The sequence below is a fragment of the Gorilla gorilla genome, chromosome X, assembly GCF_029281585.2.
Source record: "Gorilla gorilla gorilla isolate KB3781 chromosome X, NHGRI_mGorGor1-v2.1_pri, whole genome shotgun sequence".
Lineage (NCBI taxonomy): Eukaryota > Metazoa > Chordata > Mammalia > Primates > Hominidae > Gorilla > Gorilla gorilla.
The window spans coordinates 115,120,633-115,146,228 of record NC_073247.2 but is presented as its reverse complement, the minus strand read 5'-3'; the positions used below and the strand labels follow the sequence as shown (position 1 = coordinate 115,146,228).

Genomic DNA, 25,596 nt, shown 5'->3' with positions numbered 1-25,596 from the left:
TCATTCATACATGTTCAAATAAATACATGGACACTACAGTTTAAAAGATTTGTGTACTATCTAAAATCATTTCCTCCTACCACCAGACTCTTTTACTTTAACCGTAAGTTATCTGATTACATGCAGAGCAGTCATGTCTGGGACAAAGTTTCTATTAGTGAATTTTGAGATCTTATCTTCTTCCTTATAAAAAAGTCCTATCAAACCTCCTTGTGAAGGAAAAAAAGGGAGAAAGGAAGTCTAGTGCTCTGATCTGCAAAAAGGATAGTTGTTTTTCTCCAGGTATGTCTGTTCAGGACAGGCAAGCTATCAGCTGAGGAGGGCCTTGTGCCTAGCAGAGAAGCCAAAGTCAGGCCTATCATAGACAGGAGTGTGGCTTGAGTGAGCCCTTCCACATCCTTCCTGAGTGCCACCCCTCTGAGGGCCAAGGGGATGGATTTATCCTGTTTTGTAAAACTGGCAGTGAGCCTGGAACCTTATCTCACTCTAACATGAATTGCAGCCCTACCAGCAACCATTAGGCTGCCATCACCTTGAAGAATGGTCTGGAGACATGAAGAGTTCCCAAAATGGCATCACAGAGGAAAATGACACATGACAGGCACAATAGTGGGACTTTTGTAAAGAAAGAAAGATAGGGCTGGGCACGGTGGCTCACACCTGTAATCCCAGCACTTTGGGAGGCAGAGGTGGGTGGATCACTTGAGGTCAGGAGTTTGAGACCAGCCTGGACAACATGGCGAAACCCCGTCTCTACTAAAAATACAAAAAAAAAAAAAATTAGCTGGGTGTGGTGGTGCACGCCTGTAATTCCAGCTACTCGGGAGGCGAGACACAAGAATCGCTTGAACCAAAGAGGCGGAGGTTGCAGTGAGCTGAGATCATGCTGCTGCACTCCAGCCCGGGAGACAGAGTGAGACTCCACCTCAAAATAAAGAAAGAAAGATTAGATAGATAGGTAGATAGATAGATAGATAGATAGATAGATAGATAGATAGATAGACAGACAGACAGACAGACAGACAGACAGACAGAGATATGTAGATATAGACATACAATAAGGCCTACACAGCACTTTCATATATTTCCAGCCAGGGATTGGATTATTCCAAAATCTGACTTGAATTTTCCTTCAAAATTTATACAAGTCTAGGGATATCTGTTGAACAGATGAGGAGGGCCTGCTACCAGTCTTCTGGGAGAAATCATTCATCCTAAGGAAATAGGAGTCAGGAAGATAAAATGGTAGTCTTCAGATCCAGGGCAGCAATTCTGACTAAAACATAATGTCTGTTACTCAGATTTGTCTTCTGGTCCAACTCCCAGATGGACCTATCATGTCTGAGCCTTATGGGGAGGAAGTTAAAATCCCAAAGTTGCCAAGATATCTATAAGACATCATGACTCATGTGGCACTGCATAAGTGTCTATCTAAATTGAAGAGATGGGCAATCTCCTAACTTCTCTAAAGGTCAGTCTGGGAACTAAGCTTACTGGGGGTGCCAAAGAAATATGCTGGGCTTCACTACTTGAGAATTCTAGCACATTCACAGTGGTAGGGGCCTGAAGGTGCAGGACCCAGCAGAAGGGGCAGAAAACGCAGTATATACGGTAGTATGAAGGGCAGGGGCATGAGAAGCTGGGTAGGCATATCAGGAAATGAACATAAAGGTGGCACCCACCTCACAGTTCCTTTTTTTTTTTTTTGAGACGGAGTCTTGCTCTGTCACCCAGGCTGGAGTGCAGTGGTGCGATCTAGGCTCACTGCGAGCTCTGCCTCCTGGGTTCACACCATTCTCCTGCCTCAGCCTCCCGAGTAGCTGGGACTACAGGCGCCTGCCACCATGCCCGGCTAATTTTTTTTGTATTTTTAGTAGAGACGGGCTTTCACCATGTTAGCCAGGATGGTCTTGATCTCCTGACCTCGTCATCTGCCCGCCTCGGCCTCCCAGTGTTGGGATTAGAGGTGTGACCCACCGCGCCCGGCCTTGGGTTTGTTCTTAATCACAGATAAGAACTACTTTCTCCACTCTTCCAAATCGCTGAAATTAATCTCTTACGGAGTTGGGATGGGAACAAAACTCTGTCAAACATAGCTCACAGTCATTACTTTATTTGGCCCTCACCAGATCCTTGTGAGATTATTTTCTTCATTTTAAAGATGAGAAAATATGTAAAATTTATTATTCTAGCTAAGTGGTCTGGAGTTACTTTCAAGTTCACATTTGCTTCTAAAATTCTGTCAACAAATATTAAATGCCCCAATACTTTTAGAAATAAACTAATAAGTGCTGCTTGTTGCTTCTTTTTTATAAAACTTTTATTATTCTAGCAATAATAATGTGTGTTAATTTTAGGAATATAGAAAATACAAATAAGCAAAAGGAGAAAAATCATTCATAATCCCACCACCGAGAGGCTGTACTTTCTTTCATCCTTCACAAGTTATGTCCATATATGTAATATACAAATGTACTTTTTACCTTTCAAAAATATGATATTCACATATTACTTAGCCTTTTTCCATTTTATGTCTTACCAAGATCCTCTTTTTTACAAATGTGTAAAGTTCTTTTATTAAAAGACAGAGACTTGTAGATTGGTTCAAAATACAATAAACAATGAGATGCAGATAACAACAGATACATCTAAAACCATTAATAGCAACAGGTTATAAGTAGAAATATGGACAAAGGAATATCAGGAAATGCTAATAAAAAGCAAGCCATATGGTATTGTCAATATCAGATAAAAATCAAGGTAAACTACATTAAATAGGGGTAAGGATGGTTTCGATTAACCTTCCAACGCATCACTATAAGTTTGTTTCTGACTCTCCTTATCTCATCTATTTCATCCACTTCTCTAAACATATCTTCATTGCTTAAATGCCTGTTGTGTATATCTTCTTTAAACTCCTGGAGAGATTGAATCAGCCTTTCTCTAAAAGTTCCTTTTGCTTTGGCCTCCTCCTCTAGCTTCTCCTCCTCCTCTGGCTTTTCCTCAGGCTTTGGCTCTTCCTCATGCTTTGGTTCACTCTCATTTTCTGGTTTTCCTTCCATTTTTTGACAAGATTTCATCTTGTATCTGTCTATCTCTCTTCCTTCCTTCCTTCTTTTCTTTCTTGCTTATTCTTCTTTGAATACAATGACTTCTAGAAAGCAAAAAGAAGACAGTAAGTTAAAGACTTGGTGAGTGGACAGGTGCTGTGGACAGAGGCCTTAGCATTTAATTTTTTTTTTATTCAGAGCTGTTATAAAATATCTTCCACCTAAGAAGCCCAGTCAGCAATCAGAGCTTCACTATCCCCACTCCTTTTACCTCCACTTTCCACCTCCTCACTTCTCTCTTGTCCTTCCCTCTAACCTTTTCCAAGGCCCTCCTTTCCGCCGTCCAGCCCTCCCCAGACCTTTTTCCCCCATAGGGCCTAACACAGGGACCAGGCCAGAAAAGAGAAAGGTGGCTGGCAGGCAGAGGAAGAGGGGAAAGGAGAAGGGGGAGAGAAAAGAAGAGGGGAAAGGGGTGGGGTGGAAGGGAGCCGGCAGGAACGGTGGCGCTTACAACCTTTGTCTCCACCCCAGGAGACTTTATAATATTCCTCTCACCTACCTGGCACTGATAGGGTCAGTTTCTTCCTCCTCCTTTTCTAGCTTTGGGTCTTGCTGGAAACAACAGACCTGCAGATAAACTGGAAACGGGAGGGGACGGTGGGGGTGGGGCGAGCGCTTGGTGGGCCGACCAGCGCCAGAGACTGACACACGTAGCTTTCCTCCTTTAGGGTTTCGGATATGGAAAGTTTCCCACCTTTTGTTTCCTCCAGTTCACCCCCTCTCCACAGTGCATGCAAGTCAGTTCGTTTTTCCCATCAGACAAAGAGTCAGAAAGCAGATTATTTCCAAACTATCTTTAAGACTGAGGCGGGGTTAGGGAGGAGGGTGGGGGTCCGGAAAGCAGTCTTAGATAGCAGAGGATGATTATTTTTAAACTATCACAGGTCTCCTTGTTCTTCTCCTAGGACCCCTAGTCCCTTTCCCAAGGGTCATCAGTTCCTGTAGACCTGGAGGTGGAGGGTGGAGGGACAGACCTGACTGGCACTCCCACAAGTCTCTGCCTTAAACCCCCCGCACTAGAAATCCCCAGTCAACACCTACAGTGACACCAACCTGCAAAATTCCCGCAAGTTTGACTCCTTCCACTGGCCTCAGGGACCACCGCCTGCGCTGCTGAAGGAAGCTGGTATCCAGACGGGAACAAGGACCAGATTACCAGGACTTCTGCACACGTCGACTCCTGGTCACATGAGATCTACGTCACCAGTGAGCTCGGGTCCCTAATTTCCACTCCCACCAAAAGCGCGGCAGAAGTGGGCCCACCCTCTGCTCCCTCCCCGCCCCCCACTTATACATTTGGCCCTGTCAGTCTTTTCTGTTGTTTCCTATCCCAGCGGGAAAAATGTTATTTGCTTGACTCTGATTACTAGGGAGGGGCTACCTCTTTTTCTGGAGCTACTGAACTTTTCTACTTCTTTCGAGAATTGTCTCTTCCAGTCTTCCACTCCCAGGATAACTCCTCCATCAGTCGTCCCTCCCCTAGCCTCCATTTCCTCTGCAATCTGGTTCTTAGCTGTTGTAGAGCAGGGTGGGCTTGGCAGCAGTTGTGAAACAACAACAACAAAAGACCCTGGAACAAGAGTGAGATTTCTGAATGCAATTTTTACTTTTTATTTTTCGTACTTCTATATCCTTTTTAAAAAGGTAACTTTAATCTCTCTCTCTCTTTTCTTTTTTCTGTCTTTCTTTCTCTCTTTTTTTTTTTTCTCTGTTGCCCAGGCTGGGTTGCAGTGGTGCGATCACAGCTCACTGCAGCCTCAAACTCCTCGAAACGAGTGATCCTCTTGCCTCAGACTCCCAAGTATCTGGAACTACAGGTGTGTGCCACCATGTCCAGCTAGTCTTTTAATTTTTTTGTAGAGACAGGGTCTATGTTCCCCAAGCTGGTCTCGAACTCCTGGGCTCAAGTGATCCTCCTGCCTCAACCTCCCAAAGGGCTGGAATTACAGGCCTGAGCCACTGCACTGGGCAACTTTTATCTTTTTATAGTCAGAAAAGACAAAGAAAAAATTACTTTAATGACATGAGTTAATACATGTACAGTGCTTATTGTACATGTGGCATATAGTAAGTGCTTTTAAAGTGAAAGCTGTTGTTATATTAGAAGTTTTGTGAGGAAAATGATACAAATTTTTTTAAAAAAGAGTAATGTTTTGTTCCAGAGTCCTCATGGTGGTGTTACCAGGAAGCTGTGCTGCCTGAAGAATCATCAATTAATCAATTGTCAGGTCCACATTGTGAACCTGAGTTTCCTCATCTGAAAGAAGGGAATAATAGCATATGCTCATAGAATTGAGATCTATTGAAAATAAAAATAAGAGTTAATTTTTCATCTATACAATTAGAAAAGACAAATATTGATTATATTCAGAGTTGATGAACATATGGTAAAACAAATATTCACATGTACTGTGAGACTATTAAGTAGTACAACATTTTTGGAAGTCATTTTGGCAATATCAAACTTTAAAAGATATGTGCTTTTGGACACATCAATTCCTCTTCTAGAGATTTATCATACATTAATACTCCTATGCCAAATATGGTCATTGTAGTAGTTGTGGCAATAGTGTTTTTTTTAAAGAGCCAAAAACTTATATGTTTCTAAAAGGAAATTGGTTTAAGAAAAGTTTGATCATTCATACAGAGCCACATTATACAGTGATGAAAAAATGATGTGGAGTTACATTTACTCACATGAAAAAAATTGTTCAATGTATATTGTTAAACAAAAAAAGGCAAATTGAAAGTTAATTTTATATGTGGTATTACATTTTTGTAACAGTATACATATTTATTTTGTGTATTTAAAATATGAGTATACAATTAAATTACATGATAACATGATAAGTGAAGTCCAGAAATTCATTCTATAAAATTCCAGGTTATGTTACTGAGAGATGGATGGAATGACTGATGTGAGTCTATTTGGTTAGCTGGCTGCACAACCCAAATTCATCAAGGACTCAGCTGTGATTTGTTGCCACAAACAATTCTTCACTGAGCACTTGGACTTAAATATCATCCATCCATTTTACTCTCTCCCCACCTGCTATCACCAATCATGTTATATCCAAACTCAAGTTGTTTCAGGGTCTTACTGTATTTTTATATCATTAGAAATGCAGATGAATATATCCTGAACATCATAGGATATACTTGAGAATGTGTATTTCATATAAAGAGAACTTTTATTTTCTAAGTGTTGTATTTATATATTTAAATTACTAATAAGTTACACAAATTAATTCAAGATGGATTAAAGACTTAAATGTTAGACCTAAAACCATAAAAACCCTAGAAGAAAACCTAGGCAATACCATTCAGGACATAGGCATGGACAGGGACTTCATGACTAAAACACCAAAAGCAATGGCAACAAAAGCCAAAATAGACAAATGGGATCTAATTAAACTAAAGAGTTTCTGCCCAGCAAAAGAAACTTCCATCAGAGTGAACAGGTAACCTACAGAATGGGAGAAAATTTTTGCAGTCTACCCATCTGACAAAGGGCTAATATCCAGAATCTACAAAGAACTTAAACAAATTTACAAGAAAAAAACAACCCCATCAAAAAGTGGGCAAAGGATATGAACAGACACTTCTCAAAAGAAGACATTTATGCAGCCAACAGACACATGAAAAAATGCTTATCATCACTGGTCATCAGAGAAATGCAAATCAAAACCACAATGAGATACCATCTCACGCCAGTTAGAATGGTGATCATTAAAAAGTCAGGAAACAACATGCTGGAGAGGATGTGGAGAAACAGGAATGCTTTTATACTGTTGGTGGGAGTGTAAATTAGTTCAACTATTGTGGAAGACAGTGTGGCAATTCCTCAAGTATCTAGAACTAGAAATACCATTTGACCCAGTGATTCCATTACTGGGTATATAACCAAAGGATTAGAAATCATGCTGCTATAAAGACACATGCACACGTATGTTTATTGCAGCACTATTCACAATAGCAAAGACTTGGAACCAACCAAAATGTCCATTAATGATAGACTGGATTTAGAAAATGTGGCACATATACACCACGGAATACTATGCAGCCATAAAAAACGATGAGTTCATGTCCTTTGCAGGGACATGGATGAAGCTGGAAACCATCATTCTCAGCAAACTATCACAACGACAGAAAACCAAACACTGCATGTTCTCACTCATAGGTGGGAATTGAACAATGAGAACAGTTGGACACAGGGTGGGGAACATCACACACTGGGGCCTGTCGGGGGCTGGGGGCCTGGGGGAGGGATAGCATTAGGAGAAATACCTAATGTAAATGACAAGTTGATGGGTGCAGCAAACCAACATGGCACATGTATACCTATGTAACAAACCTGCATATTGTGCACATGTACCCTAGAACTTAAAATATAATAATAAATAAATAAATAATAAGTTAGTAATATATTAATTACTAATATTCAGAAAAATGATTGAGACAAAAGTGAAAAATGAAGAAATAAAATATCTGACAAATATTAGACAGCCATGTATCTATTGAAATGAAAATTTTTATAGTATATTGCTATGTAAGGAAAAAGCAGGTTATTAACAGTAACAGTATTAGAATTAGGTATGATTGGGTGGTTGGTGGGCTTATGGATGATTTATATGTATTTTTTTACTTCATTGTAGACTCTTCTACAGTTTCTCAGGGGGCATATGTAACTTCTACAGTAAGGAAATGTCTGCAAATAGTATGATTTTATTTTATGGCACATATTTCATATACATACTTCTCTGTAGCTGAACAGGGTCTGAATTAAGGGCCTCCACTACCTGTTTGAGGCTTGAGATCCTTACGATGGTTGAATCCCTCACATTTCCTTCCCTTGCTCCGCTGACCTCCTCAAAGGACTACATGTTTGTAGCTAGTATGCATTAGAAATGAGGGTCTCTTCCCCTTCCTCTGACTATCCCTCCCTTCAATCAAGTTTGAGATGGTCAAGGTGTAGTACTACATTTTTAACATGGGGAAGGAGGCATCTCTTTCTTAAATTTGACCTGATGAAAATATTTTCTAGGGAAATATTTTTGCTAGAGAAAGTAATACTTATGGCAATAATATAATAGTTTAAACAGATTATAAAATAGTATTCTTAGTTGCCAATTCAATTCTTTAAAAAATATGTATGAATAGAAACAGAAAGGATCTGGCTCTGCTTGACATGTGGCATGTATCTATAGTTACCTTACTTTTTTCCAGTAAAAATGTTTTATTTTTTGCAAATAAAGAAAATAACTATTATTTAAAAGCAGGTTATAAATAATGTATATAAAACTATCCTAATTATACTTAAAAATACATATAGAAGGAAGGAAACCCTCAATAATATACACTCAATTTCACTTATTTGGTGGCTCTCAAATATACATTTCATCCACTTATTGATTTCACAAATATTAATTAGGCGATCACTAGATGTTGTCAGTCTAAACCCTTATGTCCTTTCTGTAGATTTCCTCTCAATTATCACTGAATGTGTTAGTGCAGTGGAGTTGCATCTTAAGCCAAAGATGGATTCTAAAGTCAGCATATAAGGTAAAATCCTACCTAGTCAAACTTACCTACTTCATAGCATATTACTATAAGTTATAATGTTAGTGGGGAAAAAATGAAAATATTTAAACTTAAAATTAAACTCCCATTTAATTTTATGGGAATATAGATTTCTAAAAACTTTCATGTCTATAATTCTTGTGTATTTTCCAAATTTTCCACAGTTTACTTGAATTACATACATAGAACAATGAAATACATAGTTTTGAGATAACCTAGACTTTATTGACTCTTCACTGTATATATGGGCATTCAATTTTTATGTAAATAATACATATAAAACACACACACACACACACACATATATATACAATTTTAAAATTGAAATGTATATATTCCAGAACAAGGAAGAAGGGAGAGAGGAGGGGAGGCCAGTTTTCACTGCTTTGCTTGTGAATGGGATGGAGATTGTGTGTGTGTGTGTGTGTGTGTGTAGAGATAAATAAATTACATATTATATATAGTATACTATATAGCTATTAGTAATATTATATTACATATTATTATATAGATATAATATATAGAGATAAATAGATACATAGATATAAAATTTATTTACACCAGGACACTATTTTATACATATTTTCTAGCTAACAATGCAATGTAAATATTTCTATGCCAATAAATACTGTACTTCATCATGTTAAAATTAATGGTAATTTATCTACCACTTGTTTAATATTTAGGCTGCCTCTATGTTTTTGCTATTTAACTCAAGCCTTAACCAAAATCTTTGCACACAACCAAAATTCTTTCCTAAGGAAAAATTTCTTAAAGTGAAATTGCTGGGTCTAAATCTGAAACATCTTATTTATTTTTATGTGTATTACCAAGAAGGCCTGGAAGATAATTTAACCAATTTACACGTGTACTTGACAGTCCATGTGAATGAACTCATGTAAAATGGATGGCATGATTTTTTTTAAAAATATTCACCAAATTCACAGGTGAACGAGTGCCTTGAAGTTTCAATTTGTCCATTTCGACTCCTAGTGAGGCTGAATAATTTATACATATTCCCCATATATGTGTCTTCTCTGTCTCTATTGAAACCCTTTCACAAGTTTTCATGCTGTTTGTAACTATGTGTACTAGTAGTTTGTTCACTTTTAGGAACATTTTATTACAGGTAACCAATCTTTTAGATAGTCTCACTAGTTGTAAGGAACACAGATTTAGACTAGTTTAGTTGAGGCAGGATTTATGGTGAAAATTTATGAGGCAGTAGAGAAGATTATGATCTCAAGGGAATCTGAGAATAGACAGTAAATTCCTAATGGATGTCTAAGAGCAGGACCTGACCACTGTAGTGCTCTGTCACTACCTTGGCTCAGTTGTTCTCAGTCTCTCCTCTTATCCTCATTCATCCTTCTCCTCCTATGTCACTGAGGAGACCTTATGGCTTCAGCTTCCTCATAATTTCACCTTGCTCATGTATCAGGCTTTCCCAGCTTCCTAAGGTACAAACCCTCTTTCCACAAAAGTGCGTGTACCCCACCAACCCTAAACATGCACAAACCTGCATAGAATTTCAAATGGTCCACAGACTTTCCTAGTTGAGAACTCCTGGTCTAGGCTAAGTAATATGGTCAGTAAGTGAGAGTTCCTGGGACATTGTCTTAAACCTGGCTGAGGGGCTACTTGGGTGGGGATAGATTGGCAGGCAGTGACCCTACCGCAAGGCCAGCCTCCTCCTGAGTTTCCTGGAGGGAAGGAGGCCAGAGGTGAGAGGCCTAGCAGGCTGCATTCCTTTAGCAGAAGAAAACAATACTAGTTAGTTGTGAAAATTAAACACTTCCATAAGTGGAAAAGATAGGAGATCATTTTTCTATAATCAGATGAAAACAAGACACTTGTTAGGCTTGTGAAATTAAATAATTTAAACTTAAAGCTGCTGGAACTTCAAATTATTCTGAGCCTTGAGAGGAATGTGGCTATGCAGCTTGAATCACAGGGCATGAAGCTGCAACTTCTGCCTTTTTTTCCCCCTGTAAATAATTAAGACAAAATGCCACCAGAGATAAGACTCCCTCAGATCATTACCCCTCCTCACGGAATAATAAATAGCTGTGGCATTTGCATAGGTCTTGTATGGAAAATGCAACCCTGCTAAAATTTCTCTGTCTCTGCCTATATAAGTAAAACCTTAATTTTTCCACTTTGGAACACTGATTCCATTTGTTTGGAGCTGGTGTTTCAGGGCGGCTATCCTCAAGCTTTGCGCTTGAATAAACTCTATACTTAATCATGTTTTCTGAATTTCATTATTTAAGGTTGACAGGCTCTCCAGGGATTAATTTATCAAACACATAAAATGTTGATTAATTTTAGAAAAATGTGGGTTTTAAATTTCAAACTCGCTATCTTGTTTTTTTTTTAAGCTATTTGGGAAGTATCAGACACATTTTCTAACTGATAAAAATAAACACAACCAAATTATGAAGAATTTTTTATTTAGTAGAAAATCTTATTTATTATTGTAAATTACTTTTCTCCCTAAAGAGTATATTTTAAAGGTTGTGAACAATTGGCATGTTTTAAAAATTTGTGATTCCTTTTGTAGCTGATTAAAAACACTTTAATCTGATATATGACAATTTAGCCAAATAACAAGGCACCCCAATGAAAAGAGAGCTCTTGGGATAAATGCCCATTTCCCCCATCTTCAAAATGTGTTAAGTATTGTATTCTTCAATGTAAAAAGAAAGCATTTTAAATTAAACACTGGAACAGAAGGATACACAGAAGAAAATGTTCCACTTCCACTCCGAGCCTCCTTTCTTTATACCCAGCTTCTTGGTCATTTATGTGCAGGTAAGAGGCTCAAAGGAAAAATAATGACTACTGGGAGAGAAGGTGGGGTGAAGGAGCCATTTTGGGGAAGGTTAGAACAGGGGAAAGAGATAAGTCCATAATAATTGTAAATTGACAATAACCCCAAGAAAAACGCTGCCTCTTCCTGATGATTAGAGAAACCAAATACTATTCCTGGCCAACTGAAATGCCAAGGTGGAAAAACAGACATCCCAGGCCCAGGGTGAAGGAAGAGTGGAGGGATGCTGGTTCCTGCTGTTCTGCTTGTGAGTGGGAGGGAAAATTGGTAGTCTCAACTCACCTGTGACGTTGCTGTCACATAACGGTAGTCTACTCAAGTCCTTTTTGTCCTGCCTTTTGTATCTTCTGGTTAATTATTCCTGTTATGGAGAAGAAGAAAATTCTGGTCAAGGTATAAGGAAAACAACTGTCCCAGACGCTGTAGGTTTGTGTTCTGGCGTGAACTCTGGGGGAACCCCGGGGCTGTGATGGATGACTGTTGAGGGCAGAGTCCTCAAGTGGGTCCCGATCTGCGTTTTTGATACTCCTTCCTTACCCAAGGTCCATTTTGGGTGGTTCTTGGGGCAAGCGGAATATGCATACGGGTATATGTGTATATGCTATACCCATGTAGCCTTCCCCACAGGGGGTGGGGATACAAGCCCCACTCCCTGTGTCCTACACCCATTTTGGTGCAAAAGATTTTGTTAATAGAGGTGTGGAAATGAATCACAGGAGAGGGAAACAGATACACGGAAGGTGAAAGTTCTATTTTAAACAGTCCCCATTATCGCCTTCCACCATCGTGGATGTTTAAATAGCAAGTAGGGCCAGGGGCTGAGTATGGCTTCGGAGAAAGGATGGATAAAAAGGGACAAAGTTGGGAAATATGGAGCTGGAAGACGCTGGAAGGGGAAGGGGCCGGGTGGTGGCGGGTCTGCGCCAGCGCTCTGCGGCAGCAGCCTCCCCTCGCCCCACCCTGGCCGTCTGCAGGTCTGCGGGCTAAGTGTCGCTGCGGTGCACCTCAAGGCGAGAATCGGGAGGAGAAAACTTGCAAGGATAGGTTCAGGTCGATGCTAGGGACAGTGGTGGGGGCGGAGTGTGTGTACAGGCGGAGACAGAGCCCAGTTAGTGGCCCCACTCCAGATCCTCCCTTTTGGTGTCTGCATAGGCCTAGGGAAGGATCTACAAGAAAAATGCTAGGCTTTGAAGGAGGGAGGAGAGAAGAGATAGCGGGAGGGAGGTGCTCCAGCAGGAGGCCTCCTGGAGAGCGCATAAGTCCTCTCTGGTGGGAAAAATAAAAATTTAAAAACCGTCGATATCCAGGGCTCTGAATTTTGAAAGGTGCGTAGTAGGGCCACTGTCCTCGGTGCTGATATGTCCACCAAGCACTGCCCTTTTCGCTCGTTTTTTATCTCCTAGGAGTGACGGAGTGCCAAGTAGAATAAGCTGGAGAGAAATCTCAACACGGAAAACGTCCTCCAGGAAAAATGAAAAAGGAAACAGAAGGAGGGGAGCAGGCCCCTGTGCAAAATGGAGAGGAAATTCGCCCTTTGTGAGGGAGTGAAGGTCAGGAGTCTGAAGGAAATAATAGACAGTGTCCAGGATTTTAGGGGAGGTGTAGTCTTATCAATAACATTCACATGATAAATGCGGATAAAGATGATATGGAATGGTTCATGGAGGAGATGAGAGAGTTAAGGCAAAAACTCAGGGGATTGAAGTTAAGGTATAGTCCATGGCCTTAATGGGGACCACCTCATTCATTATCACCATTATGATGCCTTATACCTTGAAAATAGAAGTTTTCTCTGAGGTTAATACTTCTCAACTCTGCTTTCTGGTTTTTTTTTTTTTTTTTTTTTGCCTTTCTTGGTGTACTTTTGTTGATTCAGTTGCTTCAAAACTTTTAGTATTGCCAGCTTCTACTTGAATATTACATTCTGATCAAATAAACAAATCCTTTGTCAGCAGAAGTGTTTAATATATTTGAATAGAAATATTCTCATTATGTATTTTAAAGTGAAAAAACAAGTTATAATGCAGTGCACAAAATTATTGTTGCTTCATTTTAAGTCAAGTATTGTTATGTATTACACATATTAAGAGTCTGAAAGTATATATATACTAAAATAAAGCTGTTATATTGCAGAATTACGAATGGTTTTACTTTTTCTTCTTAGTAACTGTATTTTTCCAAAATTCGTATGTATTACTTGTATCCCTAAGTAACCAATGTGCCAATCAGCTTTAAAAACTGTTACCTTTCAATAAAAACTTGTTAGAAAAACAAAAAATTAATTTCAAGTTAATTTTTAGAATTTCTTATTCAGCAACATAACCCAAGTATATATTACCATGAAATTACTTTAATGGGTCACCCTTACCATCTGTGAAAAAGGAATACTATTTGCCCCCCATGAGCTGCTGAGTGGATTAGGTGAGGAACTGAATGTGTGGGTTGTGTTGGTTCAGATCCTACCCTATATCCTACTCTTTCAGAACCCCAGACCCCTGAAAACGCTCAAGGAAAGCTGAGGCATGTCTAACCCATGCCCAGGAACAAGTTCAGGCAGTCAAGACATAAGTGTCACCCTTTTCTGGATACTTTCATGTCTTCTGGACATTACTGCTATTTCTCCTTTGTCTTTTTCATTCTGCTGACAGCTGTTGGTGTGTTGAAGTCCTCAAGATTTCAAAGCCCCAGTGATTTCCCTGGGATTATAGTTACCCTTATGAAGATGAGTACCACACAAATGTGGCTCAGTAATTGGTATCTTAACAACGTTCTTCATAAAATGGGTCTTTCTTATTTTACTTTTAGGTCCTCTGCTCTCCAGAGGACTCAGACATGATTCCATTTGGTTGGAGGATACTGAATCAATACAAGCATATGAGACTTCATTAAAAAAGTAAATGATGGATAAAATAAAATGAAGACTTGAACAGCTGAAGCTAGCTACCTATTACCTTAATTATAATAAAAAGATGTTATTTATATATTCACTACTTTTGGAAGTTGCCACCTATGTTAGTAGTGGCAATTTCCAAAAGTAGTGAGACAACATTGGCTTTTTATGTCTACCATGCTCTTGCAAGAGGTGACTTCTCTCTCAGGATATTCATAGCTTTTCATACAAAAAATTCTGGGCATATCTACCCAGTAGGGCAACAGATGTACCCCAAAGCATATAAATTACAGAAATATTCACCTTAGATCAAAACTGAGTAACACCCCAAGACTGATCTCCTCCCTACATAAAAGCATTTAAAATAATCGGTAAGATAAAAAATTCATTAAAAATATTAGAAATTACTCTTCTACAAAACTGTGTCTTTCTCATAGCAAGTATAGTCTTTATCACCTGTACACTCCTAGTATCTATTATAGTGTCTAACATATTGTGGATGTTTAATACATGTTAAATATGGGCAATATTACTCTGTGGGGACTCTCAAGTCCTTTGCCAAGATCTACTCTTGACTAAAGAACAGGAAATAAGTCTCTTCATTTCCCTAGAGGCAAAGACTTGTATTTCTTTTATTTATTTATTTTTAATTTTTATTTATTTATTATATATATTTTTTGAGATGGAGTCTCGCTCTGTTGCCCAGGCTGGAGTGCAGTGGTGCGATCTTGGCTCAATGCAACCTTTACCTCCTGGATTCAAGCGATTTTCCTGCCTCAGCCTCCTGAGTAGCTGGGATTACAGGTGCGTGCCACCACACCCAGCTAATTTTTGTATTTTTAGTAGAGACGGGGTTTCACCATGTTGGTCAGGCTGGTCTCGAACTCCTGACCTTGTGATCTGCCTGCCTCAGTCTTCCAAAGTGCTGGGATTACAGGCGTGAGCCACCCTGCCTGGCAAGACTTGTATTTCTAAGGAGCCTATTAGGGGAAGGATGACATGCCAGATTAAAAGATGAATACAATTTAGCATGATTTTAAAAGAATGTCACACAGACTGCCTGTTTCAGAATCCCTGTCATCTTTCTTGCTAACAGGACAGACTTTGGCATCCCCCGAAAGTTCCATGACTCAACTTCTAACTGGGTGCCAAAACAATTATCATGCTCCCCTGAAAGATTCTAATGCACACTAACACTGGAGAACCACTGGTAGTACAGAGGAAGCACAATAATATTGAGTACAAATATGCATAGAAAAAGATTGCAAGGAAATACGTCAAAATGCCTAAGAGCCTAGCAATGCATATATCACAAGATCTAAATTATCCTATTTTATGTTAGGATCCGATATGGTTTGGATCTGTGTCCCCACCAAATCTCATGTCGAACTGTAATCCCCAGTGTTGGAGGAGGGGCCTGGTGGGAAGCAATTGGATCATGGGGTCAGTTTCTCATGAATAGTTTAGTACCATATCCCTTGGTGTTGTCATCCTGATAGTGAGTTCTCATGAGATCTGATTGTTTAAAAGTGTGTGGTACCTCCCCCCTTCCTTCTGCTCTGGCCATGTGAGATGTCTCACTCCCCCTTGGCCTTCGCCATGATTGTAATACAGTTTCCTGAGGCCTCTCCAGAAGCAGAAAGGTGCTATGCTTCCTGTACAGCCTGAAGAACTGTGAGCCAATTAAACCTCTTTATTTATAAATTACCCAGTGTCAGGTATTTATTTATAGCAATGTGAGAACAGACTAATATGGGTTCTATTTTAAAAATCTTTCAATATTTCTCACATTGGGATACATCATACAATAGATGTGAAGATATTATGTGATGGTTTACTTTTTCTTAAAAAAGTGTTCCTGAATCCATGATGTATGTTATAGATGCTGTAATTTAATAATTAAGAAAGTAAGGTGTATAAATGCATGTGTGCATATTCAATAGAAAAAGTGTAACATAAGTCACCATATCAGAATGAATATTTGATTAAGGGTGATTTTTCTGTTCTTTTTTTTTTCAAAGTCAGTTTTTTCATTTTTAAAGTTTTTGTACAGTTTCAATCACATTGCCATTAAAAATTCTGAATACCTCTGTATTCATGTCAATTTGAAATATGCAGAATATAATGGTAATAATAACAATACTCATAACATACTTTTAGTGTGAGCCATGTTCCAGACAGTGTTCTAAGTGAGTTACAGGTATTAATCAATTAATTCCTCAAAAGAAACCAGTGAGGGCTATACTATCAACGACTCCACTTTACGTAGGAGGAAACTAAGGGATGCAGAGTTTACCTGAAGTTGTTCAGCTAATAGGTTTTAAAACCAGGATATAAGCAAAACTGTTTGGCTCCAGAATTAGTGCTCTCAGTCTCTCAGTAAAGTAAATAATAAATACATTAAAACCATGACTAGAACAGATGGAGACAGCCACTTATTTTCCTAAATATAATTTTTAAATTATATATATATTTAAAATTTTAGCAGTGTCAAATCCCAATCCCAATGCCATTGTTTTTTCTAAGGGGAATGATGTTTTCCCTCACATTGGATAAAACTGGGCATAATGGAGATAATCAGGTGATTGATGCTGGGAACTGAAAAAGAAAAGCAAGGGCAAATTCTGTAGCATAAGGACTTGAGAGGTCACAATAAATCCAGGTTATGAGAAATATGAAATTAAGGAGGAGTTGAAACTATGAAGATATGGTTTGAAACTATGAAGCTAGAAATGGTCGAAACTATGAAGCTAGGACACAGAGAAAAGCTATCCAGTATAAAATTAAGACACTTCTCAGCAGTGGAAACAGAAGATAGATACTTACTGCATGAATGCAGAATTCATGAGGGAGAAATGTGCCAATAGATTCCTTCAAAATTTTTGACCCATAAACATTTTCAAAAATAAATAGGTATTGTACAGTAAAGAATATCTCGTAACTTGTTTACAATATAATAGTGGATTTATTTTTCTCTTTTAACACAACTGGGATAAACTTAAAAAGTAAAGTAAAGGGCCACCTTGTGACCAGAAACAGCACTGCAGTTTGTGCATCACCGATCAGGAAGTCTGAGGCAGAGAAATAGTGTTCATCTTGATTAACAGTGCAACTAATTTTGGACCTGTTGAGACTGACATACTCTTAGAACATCCAGGAAGAGAGTTCCACTGGAGAAATGGATAAAAGTCTGTAGGGCCAGAAAGGGGTATGGGCTAGAGGTGTAAAATTCAATGTCATTATCCCTAGGACTGTAGCAACAACTACAGAAATGGATGAGATCAGCCAAGGAGAACATAGAGACTGATAAGAAATGGGACTTTCAACATTTAGGGCAGGAATATGGCTCAGTTGCTAAGAGTCCAGGCATTAAAACCAAATCCAAACTCTGTTCTTTTCTAGCAGTTAAAAAACGTTATAAACTCCTTTTAGAAACTAATGAGAGCCATGTGCTCTCTCCTCAGCACATGCATACACCTTGAACAAATGTATATAACCGTCCTTGAACAAATGGGTATACTCACCCACATACATATACGGGCACACATTTTTTTTTTGAGACAGGGTCTCACTCTGTCACCCAGGCTGGAGTGCGGTGGCACAATCATGGCTCACTGCAGTCTCTACCTCCCAGGCTCAAGAGATCCTCCCACCTCAGCCTTCTGAGTAGCTGGGACTACAGGCCTGCACCATCATGCCCGGCTAATTTTTTTTTTCTGTTTTTGGAGAGACCGGGTCTCGCCATGTTGCTCAGGCTGGTCTTGAACTCCTGGGCTCAAGCAATCCTCCTGCCTCAGCTTCCCAAAGTGCTGGGATTACACGTATGATCCACCACATCTGATGGGCACACAATTTTGAACGCAAGTTTAGGAAGTCCATAGTTTTACTCTGTTAAGATTTTATGGCCTAATTTAATCAATAGAAATGTAAAACAGGAGAGTCAAACAGAAAACAAATAGTAAGATGAGAGACATAAACACAAATATACCAATAATTAGAATTAATGTAAATGAATTGAACACTCTAAATAAGATTGGATAAAATTATGAATTATATGCTGTTCATAAGAGACACACTTAGATGTAAGAACAGAGAATGGCTGAAAGTCAAAATAAATACATGCATGCAGTAATCAAAGGAAAGCTGGTGTAGCTATGAAAAAAATCAACAACGTAGACTTAAAGACAAGAAATATTTCTAGAGAAAAAGAGATATATTTGATAGTAATAAAATATTTAATCTAACAGAAAGATATGAAAATTCTGAACCAGTATGTTTCTACTAACATTACTTCAAAAATACAAGACAAAAGCTATTAGAAATAAACGGAGAAATAGAGAAATGTAAAGTCTTTGTGGGACATGTAAACATACCTCCTTAAGTAACTGATAGAATCATAAAAATTATCAGTTGAAGTATTGAAGATTTAAGCAATAAGAGTAACAAATGTGACATTATGTTACATAGAACATAACCTACAAGTGCTGAATATAAATATTTTTCAGGAGCAAATGTAGTGTTTACTAAAATTGACCTTATACTGGGCCATTAACCAAGTCTCAACACATTTCAAAGTATTGAAACAATTCAGAATATGTTCTCTGATGACAGACAAATAAAGCTAAGAATTAATAACAAATAGACAACAAACAAATCTCAAAGTGTTTGGAAATTAAACAATACACTTCTTAATGATTTGTAAATAAAAGAAGAAATGACAATCAAATGTGCCATTCTCTTTAAATGAATGAAAATGAGAATGCAACACATGAAAATTTGTGGGAATATAGCTATATCTGTGCTTAGTAAAAGATTCTATGCCCTCAAATGCATATATTGGAAAAGAAGAAAGGCTGAAAAAATACCACTGATCTAAGTTTATCTGTAAATAAGTTTTGGAGAGTACAGAGCTAATGCCCAAAGACTAGGAGAGGTGTTCTAATTTTTTGTTAGTTAGTTCATTTTTGGTTTTGTTTTTTCAGCTCCTGGTATTCAAGGAAATATATGTCAAAACACTGGCTGAAGACAAGCTAAAGGAACAGAGACTTCTGCAAACAATAAGGAATACAGTATTTGCAAAAATAGTTTAGAAAAGTCACTAAATAAACAACTAGAGCCTTAAACAATCAAACACACACACACATGCACACAACCTTGGAGGAAGAAAGATAATCTAATTTCCAGAATTAAAACATTATATTATTCAAATGTTCACTTTTCAACAAAAAATTACCATGCATATAAAAAAGAAAAGCATAGCTCACTCAAAGAAAGAAAATAAACTGATAGAAATGTCCCAGATATGAGCCTTACCACAAAATACTTTAAAGCAAGTGTTCTAAATATGCTCAAAAGCTAAATATGGTCAAAGAATAAAGAAAATCAGGAAAACAATCTGTGAACAAAATTAGAAAGAGAAATTATAAAAACAAACCACACAAAAATTCTTCAGAAGAAAAGTACAATAAATAAAAAATGTACTACAACTGAAAGATGTATTTCCAGAAGTTCGATAAACTCAGAGTAGGAGAAACTAACACGTGGGAATTCAAGATGAGATTTGGGTGAGGACACAGCCAAACCATATCAGGCGATGTGGTCTCTAGACACCAATTTCCACTCACACCATCTCTACCTTCTCATTTCATTCTTCCCCATCATATTACACATTTTTACCTTTGGCAGTCTGAGAGGTCAGAAGTGGCACCTTCACCCCGGGACATTCATTTCCCTTTCTTTGGTTACCAAAGAGAGGCTACAGTTTTTCTTTGGGTTAGCAGCCATTCACACATCTTCTCTGACAAATTTTCTTTTTGTTGCTTATGCTCCCCAAACATCTACCTCCTAAGTCCACTTCTTTTTTCAATAGTCACTGATATTCATTTCATCTGTGTTTTGAACATGCATGAAATTAATACAGAGCAGGATGTAGAGATGGGATGAGTGTAATTGAAGTAAGGTTTTTTGTTTTAGTATTTTCTTGCCAGCTTCTCTTATTCTGATAATAAAAGAATTAATAAAGCTTTTTTTTTATTTAGTGAAAGCAAGCATTCAAGGTAAGAAAAAAATACGTTTTCTAAAGAAAATCATTTGTTTCAGTAGAGATATGACATTACCTTAATTGTCCAAGTTTGTACTAAGTACAAAATGTGTTTGGCTACATACATAATAAAAGTTTTCAGGTTTTTAAAATAAAATGAATGCACCTGGCCTGGAACATGTATCATACTATCCCCTCACATATAACCTACCCTAGTTCACTGGGCTTTTTAACCATCTTTAAATCCAACGGGCCACAAGTGGTATCACCACTCTATGACTGGTGTTTGCCTTTTCTTTAATTACCAGGGAAGGTCTTCTGCACTCTCTGCCCCACCTCCCCACAGCCAACACACAAACCCTAGGCGCACTTGTTCTCTGCCCTTATTTACAGTGCTCAAGTGGAAGCTGTCTTGAACCCTGTCTACTTTATCCCACCTGACTTGCGGAGCACAGTCTGCTGAGCCTTTCACCCCTGAATTCCACATCTCTAGAGCCCTAGGAGGTGCCTATCCTTGCTGCAGTGTTCCTGCCTGCCAGTCCATCTCCCTGGGGGCCCCTCAGCCAGGCTTAGGTCAGTGTTTAAGAAGCTCTCACCTGCTGACCACATTGATTAACCTGGATCAGGTGTTCTCAACTGGAGATGTTTGTGGACCACTTGAAATTGCATCAAAGTTACCTGTGAGTGTGTGTGTGTGTGTGTGTATGCACATGTCTATTAAAATCCTTTGCCAATTTTGGGGCCAGGTGCGATGACTCACGCCTGTAATTCTAGCACTTTCGGAGGCCGAGGTGGGTGGATCACTTGAGCTAAGGAGTTCAAGACTAGCCTGGGCAACATGGCGAAACCCCATCTCTAAAAAAAATAAAAATAGAAAAAAAATCCTTTGCCAATTTTTAAATTGCATTATTTATATTTAAATTGTATTCTGCTGTTGAGTTGTAGAAGTTGTTTATGTATACCGGATACTAGAATATATAAATTTATAAATTAAATAAATATATAAATATACCTATCTTATCAGATACATGATTTGTAAATGTTTTCTTCCAACCTGTAGGTTGGCTATTCACTTTCTTGATGGTTTCCTGTGATGCACTAAAGTTTTAAATTCTGATAAAGTTCAACTTATCTATTTTTCACTTTATCATGGTTTTGGTATCATTTCTAAGAATTCGTTAAAAAATACAAGGTTATGAAGATTTATCAATATGTTTTCACTGGAAAATCTAATTGTTTTGACTCACTATATTGGTGTCTGAGCATTAGACAAAGCAGGCACCTTTCCCAGTCTTCACAGACTGATCTCATGAAGGAGAAGACCTTCACCAATCTGCCTAGCCAGAGATTTTGGAGACTTCTAACTCTTCCCTCCCCATGAGGAAACAGACAATGGTAGTTTTTGTTCTCTCACTCTGTGCTGAGCCGTGGGATTGGGGGAGGATCAATGGTGTCTCTCAGTCCAAGCTGCTGTTTCATTCTCCTTTGGGCATCTGGACTGTGCTGGACCTGTCAGAGCTCCAGGCCTAGCAATACAATGCTATTTCTTTGGTCAGCTTCAGAGAAATTGGGGTGCTGGATGTGCTGGTCGCCTGTTTCCCTCCCTAGGGGAAAGCTGAAAGCTGGAAGTTTTCATCTGCTAGTTTTGTGCTTAGCAGGGGCGAGAATCAATGGAATAACCAGCTCAAACCACCACCTCTGTTCTTTCCTGGGTGTCTAGACTATGCTGAAGCAATCAGAGCTCCAAGACTGGCAAGACAGGAGCCAGTCCTCTGGGGAACCCCTTGGTAAAGTAGGGGTACTAGACATGTGAACCAACCCTTTTTATCCCCTGGATGAAGCTGGAAGTTAGGGGGTTTCCTTCTGACTGTATGACACTGAGCTGGGGGCAGGGTATCTAAAAGAGGGTGTCCCAAATCTCCCTATCAACTTATGTGAGTCTGGTTTTGCATTCTCTCAGAGTGCAGGAGCATTTCAATTAGCTTCTGATTTATCACAAAGGAAATTTGTGAATTGTTGCTGAAACAGTGTATTTGTTGGCAAGTTAGGAGAGCTTTCTATAATGCCATCTTGCTGATGTCACTCCCTCTATTTTGTTTATCTTTGTTCTAATTTCTACTATTTCTTTCCTTCTGATAGCTGTATATGTAGCTTCCCCCTTTTTTCTAGTTTGTTTAGATGTAAAGTTAGGTTGCTGACTTGGAATCTTTATGCTTTTTAAATGTAAGTGTTTAAAGCTATAAATTTCCCTCTGAGCATTGCCTTTGCTACATCCTATAAGTTTTGATAAGTTGTGTTTCAATTTTACATCATCTCAGAGTATTTTCTACTCTTACAATTTCTTCTTTGAGCCATTCACATATGTGGAATTCCAGTTTTCTGTCTGTTATTGACTTCATGTTTCATTCCATTTTGGTTGGAGAAAATGCCTTGTGTGATTTTATTGTGTTTAAATTTATTGAATTTTGTTTTGTGGCTTCAGTATGGTCTATATCCTAGATAATGTTCCATCTGCCCTTAAGAAGAATGTGTATTTTTCTGTCATTAGGTGGGACGTTTTATATATGCCTGTTAGGACTAGTTGGTTTATAGTGTTGTTCAAGTCCTCTATTTCCTTATTGAATGTCTATGTAGTTGTTCTGTTGTTGAGAATAGGATATTAATCTAACCCCACTTGAAGCAAGAAAAAAAGCATAAAAAAGAGAATAAGATATTGAAATTTCTGACTATTATTGTATAACCATCCATTTCTCCTTTCAATTTGTCAGTTTTTGTTTCGTGTAATTTGGGGCTCTGTTATTAGGCGCATATATGCTTAAAATTATAATATCCTCTTGATGGATTGACACTTTATCAATGTATAATGTTCTTCTTTATCTCTATAACAATTTTTATTTAAAGTCCATTTTGCCTGGTATTAGCATAGCCACTTCAGCTCTCTTTTGGTTATTATCTACATGGAATATCTTTTCTCATTCTTTCACTGTCAAACAATTTGGTCTTTGAATATAAAAAGAGTCGGCTTTAGACAGTGTAGAGTTGGATCATGCTTTTTCAAATTCTATTCTGCCTATCTGCCTTCTAATTGGATAGTTTAGTTCTAATAACCACGTTTTCTAGTTTCTGTATTTGATAACTGTGATATCTGGGACTTGTTGACCCTAAAGGGACTGCTCCTCCCAGGGTTAGCTAATTCCTAGCTATAGCAAACAACTCAGCTGTGAGCACCCCTTTCATTTGCAAACCAACCAATCCAGAACCCATACCACCAAATATCTCCTTTATCAGGCTCTCACTAATATCACACTAATTATCAGCACTAATCACAATAGGGCCAGGTAACACACAGCTAGAAACAGCCTTTTATCCCTGAGCCGTTGAAATGGTTTGAATTAGCCAATTCCAAACCTACCTATGCTGCCACACTTGTTTCTTCACACACACACACACACACACACACACACACACACACACAAAAGCAAAACAAAACAAAAAAACAATAAAGCCTCTTGCCCTCATTTTTTTTTTTCTTCACTTGCTCTGCCCATGACTGACTCTGGAGCTTCCTCATGTGGCCCTGTGCGTTATGGTATACTTTCTGTTTCTAGGTATCTGTGATTATAAAAAGTCTTTCTTCATGACAGTCATTTTTGTGTCAGTATATCTTACCATATTTGATTAAAACAAATCCTGGGTACTTTTAAAACATTAATTCATTTACACTTAAAGTAATTATTGACAGGGAAGGATTTACTTCTGCCTTTTTGCTATTTGTTTTCTATGTATCTATACCTTTTTGGTTCAATTCCCCATTACTGCACTTTTCTGTGGTTAATTGAATTTTTTTCTTGTGTACTTGTTTGATTCTGTTATTTCTTTTTTGCATATTTTTAAGTTTTTTTCTTTATTGATTCCCCTGGGGAACACAATTAACATCTTCGTAGCACATTTTTCTTTTATATAACAATACCAATTTATTTTCAACACAATAACTCTATTTTTTATAGCTCCATCCCCCCTTTATGTTGTTATTGTTACAAATAATATATTTTTACCAAGTGTGCATATTAACATAGTTTTATAATTATTGTTTATGCATTTGTCTTTTAAATCATATAGGAAAAAAGAGGAGTTATAAGCCATATATGCCATACTACTTGCTTTTATATTTTCCTGTGTAGCTACCTTACTGTTGTTCTTTATTTTCTCATATGACTTTGGCTTACATATCTTGTATCCCTTTATTTCAGCTTGGAAGTCTTGTAAGACTTGGCAGAGGTCAGTAAATACATATGCAAATGAATCTACCTTCTATGATATACATGTACCTTAAATTATTCAATCAATTCCCCATTAATTAACATGAAATTATTTGTATGTTTTGCCACTAAAAGCAATGCTGCCTGCAATGAACATGCTTGTACACATACTTTTCTTTTTATAGATGAGATGCCTGAAAGTAAGGTTACTTGGTCAAAAAGTATGTGTTCTTTTACATTTCCTAGCCTCCCTTGCACATATGTTGCAGCTATAGAATGTAACATAAGACACTTCTAAGGCTTATAAACAACCCCAGGTGATCCTTCTGCTATCCTTCTGGTAACTTTGGAAACTATGTATGCCGTCTGGAATACCAGACTACAGGACAAATGCAGGTTAGATACCCAAAAAAGCAATAGAGCAGAGCCATGCATGAGAGACAATAACCCTCACTGAAATTATGACATGAAAGAATAATCAACTGTTTTTAAAATACAGATTTTGCATTTTAAAAAAATTAACTAAGCATAGTCTAGTCCATCCTAATATACTGATTTAAACACACCTCCAGTTTGGATCTCTTCTTTACAATTAAATACTTAACCAGTTTGATGGATATCCATTCAGAAATTTACATATCTCTGTTTTGCATTTTCACTAAAGGCTATCATAGAGAATCAACTGTCTTATTGCCTTTATTCAGCAATATTCCTGGAGATGCTTCAATATACGAATGTCATTCTTTTTAACTATTGTGTAGTTTTTCTTGGTATAGATGAACCACAGTTTGACTGTTTTCCGATTGATACCTTAGTCTGTTTTTAATATTTTGGCTCTTACAAACAATGCCACAGTAAACATCATTTTTGCTTTCCCGTGCGTA

At 38.0% G+C, this 25,596-nt stretch overlaps 1 protein-coding gene across 2 annotated transcripts; it reads right to left on the bottom strand.

Moving 5' to 3' along the window:
- Positions 1 to 2,549: 2,549 nt before the first annotated feature.
- Positions 2,550 to 4,307, bottom strand: TCEAL9 (transcription elongation factor A like 9). 2 transcript variants are annotated; one of them, XM_004064582.5, is made up of 3 exons: positions 4,164 to 4,307; positions 3,610 to 3,688; positions 2,550 to 3,154 (listed from the first exon to the last, which is right to left on the bottom strand). In XM_004064582.5, the coding sequence occupies exon 3, from the start codon at positions 3,078 to 3,080 to the stop codon at positions 2,766 to 2,768; it is 315 nt and encodes a 104-aa protein (XP_004064630.1). In that variant the 5' UTR covers positions 3,081 to 3,154; positions 3,610 to 3,688; positions 4,164 to 4,307; the 3' UTR covers positions 2,550 to 2,765. The 2 variants fall into 2 exon arrangements, with proteins under 2 accessions (XP_004064630.1, XP_055231772.1); XM_055375797.2 differs by lacking the exon at positions 3,610 to 3,688.
- Between the last annotated feature and the right edge of the window lie 21,289 nt (positions 4,308 to 25,596).

Coding starts and splice junctions, on each gene's coding strand:
- TCEAL9 (XM_004064582.5), bottom strand. CDS start 3,080: ATGAAATCTTGTCAAAAAATGGAAGGAAAACCAGAAAATGAGAGTGAA.